The 12,420-nt window shown below is 45.4% G+C and overlaps 1 protein-coding gene and 1 pseudogene across 1 annotated transcript in view; both read right to left on the bottom strand.

Annotated features, from left to right (window-relative positions):
* The window catches only part of ACBD3 (acyl-CoA binding domain containing 3), a 47,893-nt gene extending 38,461 nt beyond the window's left edge, over positions 1–9,432 (bottom strand). Inside the window, exon 1 of the mRNA XM_050760515.1 lies at positions 9,080–9,432. Within this exon, the coding sequence (XP_050616472.1) occupies positions 9,080–9,365 (286 nt within the window). The 5' untranslated portion in view covers positions 9,366–9,432. The remainder of the gene's footprint in view (positions 1–9,079) is intronic.
* A 2,164-nt stretch (positions 9,433–11,596) lies between these two features.
* LOC126937212 (60S ribosomal protein L34-like) lies at positions 11,597–12,140 on the bottom strand (annotated as a pseudogene).
* Positions 12,141–12,420: the final 280 nt, after the last annotated feature.

The raw sequence follows: 12,420 nt of genomic DNA, 5'->3' as shown, positions 1-12,420 counted from the left end.
AGGAATGTACCAAATTATTTCAGTGTCCCTTCTAGCCTTCATGTAATGAAAAGACCATAAAATCTACGGCGTGGAAGGGATGTTAAAGGTAGGTGATTGAATTGCAAACTAAAGCTCAAATCCTCTCTACAATATCCACCCAGCAATTGCTAACTTATGCTTAATACTTCCTGGTAAAGAGAACTCACTGTCCCAAAGCAGTCTAATCCATCTCTGAATAGCAGTGATTCTTAGCTCTTTATTCTGAGGTGGTATCTCTCAGCTCCATCCACAGGGTTTATTTCCTGTCCTCAGCATTAACTAAAACACATCTAACTAATTAGACCTCAAGAAACTCACAAAATACCTACTATGTTTGCCCTGAGTTCTCTAATCTCTTGGCTAAATATTCTCAGCTTAATCATACCTCAAATTTAAATTTAATTCCCAGCTCTGCTATTAAGTATACAACATCGACAAGTTATTTAATCTTTTGAAATCTGTTTTGTTATCAATAAAATAAAGGTAATACTGCTCCTTAGGGTTCATGCGAGGGTTAGAAATGTGTCCCAAAATTTTGGTATAGTGCCTGCATAGAGCAGACACTGACTAAACAGCAGCCATTATGATAATAATGGCAGGGATTTGAATTCCCACTAGATACAAGTTGCTCTCTTCTGAATGAGCTCCATTTTGTCTTTAACCCTAAAGGATGATGCCTCAAACAAGCAGTATCCAGGGCTTGAGGTGTACTCTTTGGTACAGAGGAGAGCAGGACTATCTTTCTCTTTCCCTCATCCTAGGTACCATAGTTCCATCAAAGCAGCCTAAGATCAAATCTGTTTTATTTCGTGGCCATACCACACTGTCGCCTCATAGAGAATACACTTTGATTAAAATCCATCTTTTAGAAATATTAAAACTGGGCCAGGCGTGGTGGTTCATGCCTATAATCCCAGCACTTTGGGAGGCCGGGTGGGCAGATCACTGAGGCTGGGAGTTTGAGACCAGCCTGACCAACATGGAGAAACCCCGTCTCTACTAAAAATACAAAAATTAGCCAGGCATGGTGGCAGGTGCCTGTAATCCCAGCTACTTGGGAAGCTGAGGCAGGAGAATCGCTAGAACCCAGGAGGCAGAGATTGCAGTGAGCCGAGATCATGCCATTGCACTCTAGCCTGGGCAACAAGAGTGAAACTCTGTATCCACAAAAACAAAAACAAAAACAAAAAAACCCCTAAAACTGAAAAACCGCCCGGGTGCAGCGGCTCACACCTGTAATCCCAGCACTTTGGGAGGCCGAGGCAGGCGGATCACCTGAGGCTGACAGTACGAGACCAGCCTGACTAACATGGAGAAACTCCGTCTCTACTAAACATACAAAATTAGTCGGGCGCAGCGGTGCATGCCTGTAATCCCAGCCACTCGGGAGGCTAAGGCAGGAGAATTGCTTGAACCCGGGAGATGGAGGTTGCGGTGAGCCAAGATTACGCGATTGCACTCCAGCCTGGGCAACAAGAGTGAAACATTGTCTTAAAAACAAAAACAAAAAAACCTGAAAAACCACATCTTCCTCACGTTGGATTGAGAAAAAAAAAAATCTCAATTGACAAATGCTTATACTACCTATAAGAAAGGATAACATGGCAGGCGCAGTGGCTCACACTTGTAATCCCAGCACTTTGGGAGGCCGAGGTGGGCAGATCACAAAGTCAGGAGTTCAAGACCAGCCTAGCTAACATAGTGAAACCCTGTCTCTACTAAAAATACAAAGATTAGCTGGGTGGTGTGGCATCTGCCTGTAGACCTAGCTACTCGGGAGGCTGAGGCAGGAGAATTGTCTGAACCCAGGAGGCGGAGGTTGCAGTGAGCCAAGACAGGGCCATTGCACTCCAGCGTGGGCAACAGAGCAAGACTCCGTCTCAAAAAAAAAAAAAAAAAAAGGATAATACAATGCAGTATTCCTGAATCAATGAGTAGGAAATACTCTGGGAATTGCCTAGCATGTACTAACTGCTTAGTAAAACTTTCAAGACTTCCCCTCCATTAACTCAAAACATCCATAATCAATTCTCAGAAGTATCTCCTTTTCAATAACATAAGCAGCCACAAAAATACCAACAGCTAGGCATTCTGCTAAGAGTTTATATATATAATTTCTTATAATTCCTAAAACAACCCTTTGAGTACAGCAAAGCACAAAAAGTTAACACAATTAAGTGGCAGAGCAAGGAAAACACACCCTAAAGAGTGTTGACTCCTGAGCTTACCTTTCTTTCCTTTTTTTTTTTTTTGAGACGGAGTCTCGCTGTGTCACCCAGGCTAGAGTGCAGTGGCCGGATCTCAGCTCACTGCAAGCTCCGCCTCCCGGGTTTATGCCAGTCTCCTGCCTCAGCCTCTCGAGTAGCTGGGACTATAGCCGCACGCCACCTCGCCCGGCTAGTTTTTTGTATTTTTTAGTAGAGACGGGGTTTCACCGTGTCAGCCAGGATGGTCTCGATCTCCTGACCTCGTGATCCGCCCGTCTTGGCCTCCCAAAGTGCTGGGATTACAGGCTTGAGCCACCGCGCCTGGCCCGAGCTTACCTTTCTAAATACAGATTCACAGTAGCTCTTGTATTAGTTAACTGATAAAACATCTGCTCCCGGGCATTGGCTACACTGTCCACTTCGTGAAAATTCATCAAGCTACACACTTAGTATTTGTGTACTTTAGTGCATTGCATGTGTGATAAAGGCAAGCCTCAGGAAAATGTTAAAATCACTTACATTAAAAACACATACGCGCCGGGCACAGTGCCTCATGCCTGTAATTCCAGCACTTTGGGAGGCCGAGGTAGGTGGATTACCTGAGGTCAGGAGTTCAAGACCAGCCTGATTAACATGGTGAAACCCCATCTCTACTAAAAATACAAAAATTAGCTGGGTATAGTGGCATGTGCCTATAATCCCAGCTACTTGGGAGGCTGAGGCAGGAGAACTGCTTGAACCCAGGAGGCGGAGGTTGCAGCAAGCTGAGATCGCGCCACTGCACTCCAGCCTGGGTGACAGAGTGAGACTCCGTCTCAAAGCAAGCAAACAAACAAACAAACAAAAACAACACATACACACCCCTGAATCCAGTTAAAGGAAAGTTTTGGTTCAGCTCAAATTTAACATGAAACTGGTGGCTATAATTGTTTTTGTCTTGTATCTGTCTCTCTTAGGTCTATATATCCTCCTACAGTATTACATACTTATGTCTAAAGGTAAAGATAATAAAAGGGGAAAAAAAATGTAATAGATGTTCCATAGTAACAAACTTGAAATTATCTGAGGATAGACCACTTAAGTCCAGGAGGCATGCTAATTATATATGTTTCCAATGAATAAATTACAGCTGTACAGTATTTTAAAACATTAAGGAAGCCATTTATAAATGCTCTTGTAGTTGCCTATGTTTAAAGACAACAGGAAATGGAACCATTTCAGTTGTCCATTTGATTGCGCTCATTAATATAATTCTCTCCCAACATAAAATACTCCGCTATCAGTAATATAATTGGGTATAATCAATAGCAATGCTAGTATAATTAACTATTCCATAAAGAAAACGAGTCCAAGACTTACCTTCCAAATAACTGAGGGTCCTGAGGCAGGATCCTTAACTCAGAAATGGGGTTAATACCCTTACAGAAGGCCTCTTGGAGGATTAAACAGTAATGCATATACAGTTTGTGGCACCGTACCTGAGATTTAGTAAACATCTACTCAACTATTGACAATTATTACTCTGAAATTTTAAGTTAATGTAAACAATCTACCAGCTTAATGTAATAGGGTAACAAAGTATTAGAGAAGGAGAAGTCCACCCCAAAGAACTCTAAAAACCAAAATACAATTCCCCAGGTCAACTCCATCCAAGAAGTATAAAGGCTACAATAAAACGAACCCACTGGATTCCTGTGGGTCCTTAACCCATGGAGATAAGAAAACCTAGCTTAACATTGCTAAAATAGAACTGGGCAACTCTGGCTGGGTGTGGCAGCTCACACCTGTAATCCCAGCACTTTGAGAGGCCACGGCGGGTGAATCACTTGAGCTCAGGAGCTCAAGACCAGCCTGGGCAACAAAGCAAGACCCCTGTCTCTACAGAAATTAGCCACGCATGGTGGCTTGTGCCTGTGGTCCCAGCCACACAGGAGGATGAGGTGGGAGGATGGCTTGAGCCTGGGAGACACAGGCTGCAGTGAGCCAAGATCGTGACACTGCCCTCTAGCCTGCATAACAAAACCAGACTGTCTTAAAAAAAAAAAAAAAAAAAAAAAGACTTAAGCAACTTTGCTCCTCCCTTTAAAAACCTCCAGCAGTTCCTCATCTTCTCATTTACTGACAAAAAGGCCGAACTACTAATATTTACATGGCCAGGCGCGGTGGTTCATGCCTGTAATCCCAGCGCTTTGGAAGGCCGAGGCGGGCAGATCAACTGGGGTCAGTTCAAGACCAGACTGGCCAACATGGTGAAACCCACCTCTATTAATAATACAAAAATTAGCTGGGCGTGGTGGCACAAGCCTGTAAGCTCAGCTACTCAGGAGGCTGAGGCAGGAGAACTGCATGAAGCCAGGAGGCAGAGGTTGCAGGGAGCAGAGATCATGCCACTGTATTCCAGCCTGGGTGACAGAGACTCCATCTCAGAAAAAAAAAAAATTACAATGGCATGCAAGTCCATCCAAGATCTGAACTCAGTTACCTTCCCAGCTCTCTCCATCAAATTGCTTTCTATTTTCCATTCTGCAAATACACATGCTTTGCCTTTTCATGGCTTTCATGGCTCTTGGCCTTCCCCCACCCTGGAATGGCATCTGCTCCCTCAGTCCTCCACACTGTATTGCAGTTGTCACTGGGTCCTTAACTCCTCTTTTGGACTCTAAGCAAAACTGAATATACTATTCATTTATAGTTGTAATCTAATACAAAACTATCCATACTGAGGAGTCAATAATGTTTGAAAGTTAGATGGTAAAATGCTAACTTACATTTACCCATATCTTCATCTATTTTACTTTCACTGTCATAAAAAATTAAGAATAGTTGACATAATCGATTCAGTCACTGGTCTATTACCACCCTGACAAGGATGGAGTAAGAAATAGGGCTTGTCGCCGGGCAAGGTGGCTCAAGCCTGTAATCCCAGCACTCTGGGAGGCCGAGACGGGCGGATCACGAGGTCAGGAGATCGAGACCATCCTGGCTAACACAGTGAAACCCCGTCTCTACTAAAAATACAAAAACTTAGCCGGGCGAGGTGGCAGGCGCCTGTAGTCCCAGCTACTCGGGAGGCTGAGGCACGAGAATGGCGTGAACCCGGGAGGCGGAGCTTGCAGTGAACTGAGATCCGGCCACTGCACTCCAGACTGGGTGACAGAGCGAGACTCTGTCTCAAAAAAAAAAAAAAAAAAGAAATAGGGCTTGTCATTTCCAATCCAAGCTATTTGCAATGGAAAAATATATCCATGCTTGCAAGATTCGTATTTATTCCACAGTGGAAAAGAAAATGTAATGTTCTTTCCTTTTTTTTTTTTTTTTGAGACAGAGTCTCACTCTGTTGCCCAGGCTGGAGTGCAGTGGCTCAATCTCAGCTCACTGCAAGCTCCGCCTCCCAGGTTCACACTATTCTCCTGCCTCAGCCTCCTGGGTAGCTGGGACTATAGGCGCCCGCCACCACGCCCAGCTAATTTTTTGTATTTTTAGTAGAGATGGGGTTTCGCCGTGTTAGCCAGGGTGGTCTCGATTTCCTGACCTTGTGATCCGCCTGCCTCGACCTCCCAAAGTGCTGGGATTACAGGCGTGAGCCACTGCACCCTGCCGAAAATGTAATGTTATTTCTAATTCCTGTGAGATACTGGTACAAAACCATAGAACAGTGATTAAAAGTCCTTGCAAGACTGACAAAACACCAAGTGTTCCACTAGAAAAATCCACACATTAAAACAAAGGTGCCAGGCGCGGTGGCTCACACCTATAATCCCAACACTTTGGGAGGCCAAGGCAGGCAGATCACCTGAGGTCGGCAGTTCAAGACCAGCATGGAGAAACCCCATCTCTATTAGAAATACAAAATTAGCTGGGCGTGGTGGCGCATGCCTGTGATCCCAGCTACTTGGGAGGCTGAGGTGGGAGAATTACTTGAACCCTCGAGGCGGAGGTTGCAGTGAGCAGAGATCGCACCATTGCATTCCAGCCTGAGCAACGAGAGTGAAACTCCGTTTAAAAAAGAAAAACCCTCAAGCCTGTAATCTCAGCACTTTGGGAGCTCGAAACGAGTAGATCACGAGGTCAGGAGATTGAGATCATCCTGGCTAACACGGTGAAACCCCGTCTCTACTAAAAAATTTTTTGTATTTTTAGTGGTAGCCGGGCGAGGTGGCGGGCGCCTGTAGTACCAGCTACTCGGGAGGCTGAGGCAGGAGAATGGCATAAACCCGGGAGGCGGAGCTTGCAGTGAGCTGAGATCCAGCCACTGCACTCCAGCCTGGGCCACAGAGCGAGACTCCATTTCAAAAAAAATAATAAAATAAAATAAAATAAAATAAACAAACCAAAAAAAAACAACAAAAAAATAAAGGCAGCATTGCTTGGCTCACTCCACATTCCATAATTCTTCTGACTGCTTTTACATCCTTCCCTTTCTTTTTTCAGTTAGTGTCTCATATACTAAGTCTCCAATGATCCATGCAGAAAGGTAGCTTTTAATTGCTATGCAGCTATTTCTCCTTTTTAGTACCTGGATATTGCTTTGAGAACTTAATTTAGGAAGTGAGTGAACCACACCTATCAATGTAGCTTTATTCTCTAAGGTGACTAACACCTAGGCCCCAACTTTTAAGTTTCCCCAGGATTCCTACCACTCAAGACACATGCTAAATAATCTGTTAGGTTTAGACCACTGAATCTTAAATCTGAGACATCATATTTCATCGAATCCAGCTCCCTTTATACATATGAAACTGAGTCTGGAAAAGTTAATTGTCTAGTTTACAAGGTAACTAGAATCCAGAGCTTCCTGACTCTCCAAACAATGCTAAATGTACTACACGTTATAGTGTTTTAATCTTTTTTTTTTTGAGACAGAATTTCACTTTGTCGCCCAGGATGGAGTACAGTGGTATGATCTCGGGTCACTGCAACCTCTGCCCCCCAGATTCAAGCGATTCTTTTTTGTTTTTAGACGGAATTTTGCTCTTGTCACCCAGGTTGGAGTACAATGGTGCCATCTTCGCTCACTGCAACCTCTGCCTCCCGGCTTCAAGTGATTCTCCTGCCTCAGCCTCCCTCAGTCCTGCAACAGAGCAGGACTCCAGCTCAAAAACAGAAACAAAAAGTTCATTTTTAGTCTTATTCTCTGCTACAATATACTTTACTGAAAAATAAGTTCCAAGAATAAAAATTTAAAGTGGAATGTAGCTATATGAGTTGTACAGAAACCATCTGATTTTTATAAAGTGGTAATATATCATCACTACAGCAAACTCTAAATTCAAGCCAGTGATCTAAAAGTCAAATGATCCAAAACCCACTAGCCATTACCAATTCCCCAAGCTAGTTAGTACACAGAGGGCTACTCATTGTGCAATGACCACGAATATGTCATTGAATGTGAAATGATCAAATGTTCTGGAGAATTTATAAAACTTTCACTAGTTTGCACGATTAAAGTTATTTTGAGAGAAAACAACTTCCGTGTGTATCATTACATTGAACTACTCAATTTCGGCTAGTAAAGTATGTACTCCAAAAGGTACCACCTCAGGGGAAAGTGTCATAAATATGCTGTTCTGGAACGTACGTGGAACCTAGCAACCACTTTTAAAGTTTCATTTGCTGATGTCCCTCCCTGTCCGTTCGCCCTAAAAGACTAAGTATCTTTAAGAATCAAACTAACTGGCCGGGCGCGGTGGCTCAAGCCTGTAATCCCAGCACTTTGGGAGGCCGAGACGGGCGGATCACGAGGTCAGGAGATCGAGACCATCCTGGCTAACACGGAGAAACCCCGTGTCTACTAAAAAAATACAAAAAACTAGCCGGGCGAGGTGGCGGGCGCCTGTAGTACCAGCTACTCGGGAGGCTGAGGCAGGAGAATGGCGCAAACCCGGGAGGCGGAGCTTGCAGTGAGCTGAGATCCAGCCACTGCACTCCAGCCTGGGCGACAGAGCCAGACTCCGTCTCAAAAAAAAAAAAAAAAAAAAAAAAAAAAAGAATCAAACTAACGGGCTTTTCATCAGGTTTTCCCACTGACAAAAATCATGTGATTGGTCTCTCCACTATTTGACTAAGTGAATCACCCAATTAAAAAAAAACAAAACAAAAAAAACCCGCACACTACAATCTTGTTCTAAGACAAGAGACATTTAACAATTAATCATGCGAAAAGCACAGAAGGTACTGTTAGGCCTTACTCTGAGAATTCACTCTTGCACATTGCTTACAATGTAAATTTTAACCACCTAGAGGTTACTAGAACATAGTGGACATCCCTCCTCAAGAGTTTGACAAGCCGGAGGGGATGATGAGCTTAACATTTTACTTCCTCTCTGCCACATCAATCTGCCTGGGGATCAAGTCCTATTCGAGTTTATGGTTCCCAAGAATGGCTGCAAAGGCTATATACGGAACCTCTTGACAGATTTCTTCCACTAAGGGTAAAAATCGGCGGGTCCTGATGTGACAAGCCACGGGAAACAGGAAAAGAAAAGAGTCAGTAAAAAAAAAATAATACAAGGCAATCCCAGAATGGGATCCTTTGGAAGAAAGTGGGCCCATTCTTCCACCCTGGCTCCTGGAAATCCCAGAAGCTAAATCAGGTAAAATGCCCCAGTAACCTCTGGGAGGCGGGACATGACTGCTAAACCAAGGTTGCAGGCTCGTCAGGGGTGTGACCTAGTGGCCAAGCAGGTAGTGACAAACTTGGTGTACCCCCAAGGAGGGAACCCCGCTTGAGTCACCACGGCCCAGTATGAGTGGGTGAGGGTAAGTCTGGTCCAGTCACCCTGGAGACCACAGCCCGTGCCGGGCTCCCGGGACCGGGCAGAAGCGGCAGGGGTGGGGCTGGGCCGGCTCACCTTTGAAGAAGCGCAGTGCCAGGCCGTACAACTCCTCCAGGCCGAAGCCCCAGCGCTGCTCCAGCCGCCGCGCCTCCTCCGCCGCGCCCCCAGCCGCCGCCTCCCCGGGCTCGGGCTGCTCCCCTGAGGCGCCCGGGCCGCGACCAGATCCGGGTGGCGAGGGCGGTGGCAGCGGTGGCGGCAGTAGCGGGGCGCCTTCCGCGCCGGGCCGCTCCTCCGGGTCCGGGCTGAGCGTGAGGCCGTCGACGGATACCTCGAGTCGCTCTGCGTTCAGCACCGCCGCCATCTCTGGCTGCTGCGCCTCCTCGGCGGGGACAGGCGGCGGCCACGTATCGACTTCCTGATGACCTCTGACCTCCGCTTACCGATACCGGAACTTCCGCTGCTGAAGAGGCTGGAGGGCTCCGGGAGAGGGGCTGAGGCTTGGTGCCCCGCCCCCTCCGGAACCATCAGTTGCCCCGGCTCCGCGACTATCTTTCAGGCTCTCCAACTCCCATTGGTCCCGATCTCCACTCCACCCCCCCAATCCTTTCGGATCCCAGTTGCTCCAGGTGGGCGGGTGCTACCACCCCCACCCCTCGGTTCGGTGCTGCGGCTGTCAGTGCCCAACAGGGGCGGGGTCAGTGGATCCCAGCGCGGGGGTCGGAGCAGGGAGGATTGACGAGGTTGGCCAGCACCCAACCCTCCAGGTCAGAGACCCTTCACATTTGCAGGGGTTTGCGTGGTTTGCAGAGCTCTTTTGCCCACCACAATCTCGTTTGGCCTTCACAGCAACTCTAAGGATATGCAGGGCAAATTCCCAATTTTTTAAAAAGGGGAAACTGAGACTGCAGAGAAATTCAGTGACTTTGAGGTTGCAGACGGGGCTGATCCTGGTTTTGCAGGAAGCGCAGCTCATACAATTTGTGGGGACCCTCATTAGGAAAGAGTACAAAAAGTTACCATAGAGTTAATGAAGCTCAAGCTTCAGGGCCCCTTGCTTACAGTGGCCCCTCCCAAGGCCCTTAGAGTGGCCTTAGCAGTATACGCTTCTGTAAGTTTTGAGAGTAGGATATTCAAGACCTCTCTCTTCGTTTCTAACTTCCCTTCATCATCCTCCTCTGGTTAGGAGGTACTGAAATGGCTTATTCACCCCTTCAGTTATTCTCTGAAGCCCTAGAGAGTTTTTTCAGGACAAGATTTGTATGCCACATTCAGACAGGATCTGATCCATTAAGGTGAAATTAGGAGGTACTGAAATGACCCAGCGGTGGGGGTGGTAGCACCCGCCCACCTGGAGCAACTGGGATCCGAAAGGATGCGGGGGGAGGGGAGTTCGGGACCAGTGGGAGTTGGGGAGCCTGAAATGTGCAGAAGGGTAGGAAAGTGAATGTATATTTAGAAAGAGAAAGAAATAACAAATGACATTTTAAAAGTTAACAAAACCCACAAACTGCACACATAACTGTAATATTTTCATTGACTGCCTGATATTCTTCTACAGGGCTTCTGAGAGCCGGGAAACCAATTTTTTTCTAAAAGATTGAAGTCTCCCCCGACATTATGTATATTCACCTGTGTTTCCAGACTTTGGGAGCACCATTTATGATCATTTTTCCCACCTTTGTTTTGGCTGCGTACTTTTGATTGCCTTTTCCTATAACAATTATTTTGTAAGTTTTTTTTTTTTTTTTTTTTTTTTTTGGAAATAGTCTTGCTGTGCCACTCAGGCTGGAGTGCAGTGGCACAATCTCGGTTCACTGCAACCTCTGCTCCTGGGTTCAAGCAACTCTCCTGCCTCAGCCTCCTGAGTAGCTGGGATTACAGGTGCCCGCCACCACGCCCGGCTAATTTTTGTAAATTTAGTAAAGTCAGGGTTTCCCCATGTTGGCCAGGCTGGTTTCGAACTGCTGACCTCATGTGATCTGCCCACCTCAGCCTCCCAAAGTGCTGGGATTACAGGTGAGAGCCACCGTGCCCGGCCTATTTTGTAATTTTCTGTAAAGAAAAGAGAAAGATCAGTCTTTTCTCCAGTATGGCTGATTAAATTTGTTTCTTAATAATTGTTTATAAGTTTATTTCAGCATCACAACTCATTACTGATATTGTTATGTACTTTTTTAGGGCTATTGTTCAGTTTGGGAAACCTCTCTCAAGTTTCATAGATGTGCTATGAGATTTTATGGCTGTTTGGCTGCTTCAGTGACAATTTTGTGTGTGGTTTTTACTGAAGCCCTAGAGAGTTTTTTCAGGACAAGATTTGTAGGCTACATTTAGACAGGATCTGATCCATTATGGTGAATAAGACATATAACTTCACATACAGACAGACTCACTGTAGTACAACTATAAGTTTATGTCCCATAAACATAGGGATTCTAATCTATTCCCTTTTGCATGATTCACATAAAAACAGAAGTATGGTGCAGTTATAATTGCAGATATGACTTAGATTCTCAGTGAGTGAGAACCTTCATTTTGATTAGGCTTTGAGAAAATTGATCCCTCTCCTTATAATTTTTCACTTCTGATGGTTGGAAGCATTTTTTTTTAAGTCTTCTAATTTTAATTACTCAAAAAACCTTCATTTTTTGTTTAGCTTTCTGACCCTGTGCTTGAGCCTTCAACACTCTCACAATGATTTTCTTTTCCTCGATAAGGAAAACGTGCTTGATCCAGTCACGAACACATATAACACATATGGAACCACCATAGGCCCTGCTGACGGTTTTTCTTGTTTTGGACAATTTCATAAGAACTTTGGGTCTTACAGCACGAACCCCTTGAAGTCTGCTTGGGTACACACCACAGTAGATTTTGGTGCTTTCCCAGCCTTCTTGGTATAAAGGTAAGCAATTCTATTACCAGGGGTTCAGGACAGCCTAGTTTTGTTAGAAGCTGTATTGTAGGAAAGCCTACAACAGTATGTCAAACGCTGGACCATTCTGTGTGCCTATAGGCAACGTCCCCAGAGGAGGAAAAGCAATGGAAGAATTTTACTAGCTCTTTCTTTTCTTTCAAACCTTGTTTCTCCTCCACTACCCAAGTACTTCCTGTGTCAGGCAACATAGGACTCCTTCCCCCTCTGGCCTTGCACTTTTGTGACATGGTGCTGGCTAAATTGACATAATGGGCAGTAGGTATATTCCGAAAAGCCATTCCTACACCCACGGTGAACAAAAATTTAACAGCATGCAGAAGTGACTGCAAACCACTTAAATGCATGCCACTAACTCCAAATTAAATGTATCCCTATTCATTGTCTCCTTAGCCAAATCCCCCACAAAGCCTATAGCCATTTCAGCAGCTCCTAACCAGAGGAGGATGATGAAAGGAAGTTAGAAATGAAGACAGAGGTCTTG

Source organism: Macaca thibetana, chromosome 1 (assembly GCF_024542745.1).
Source record: "Macaca thibetana thibetana isolate TM-01 chromosome 1, ASM2454274v1, whole genome shotgun sequence".
Classification (NCBI taxonomy): domain Eukaryota; kingdom Metazoa; phylum Chordata; class Mammalia; order Primates; family Cercopithecidae; genus Macaca; species Macaca thibetana.
This window is presented reverse-complemented; position numbering and strand designations above follow the sequence as displayed.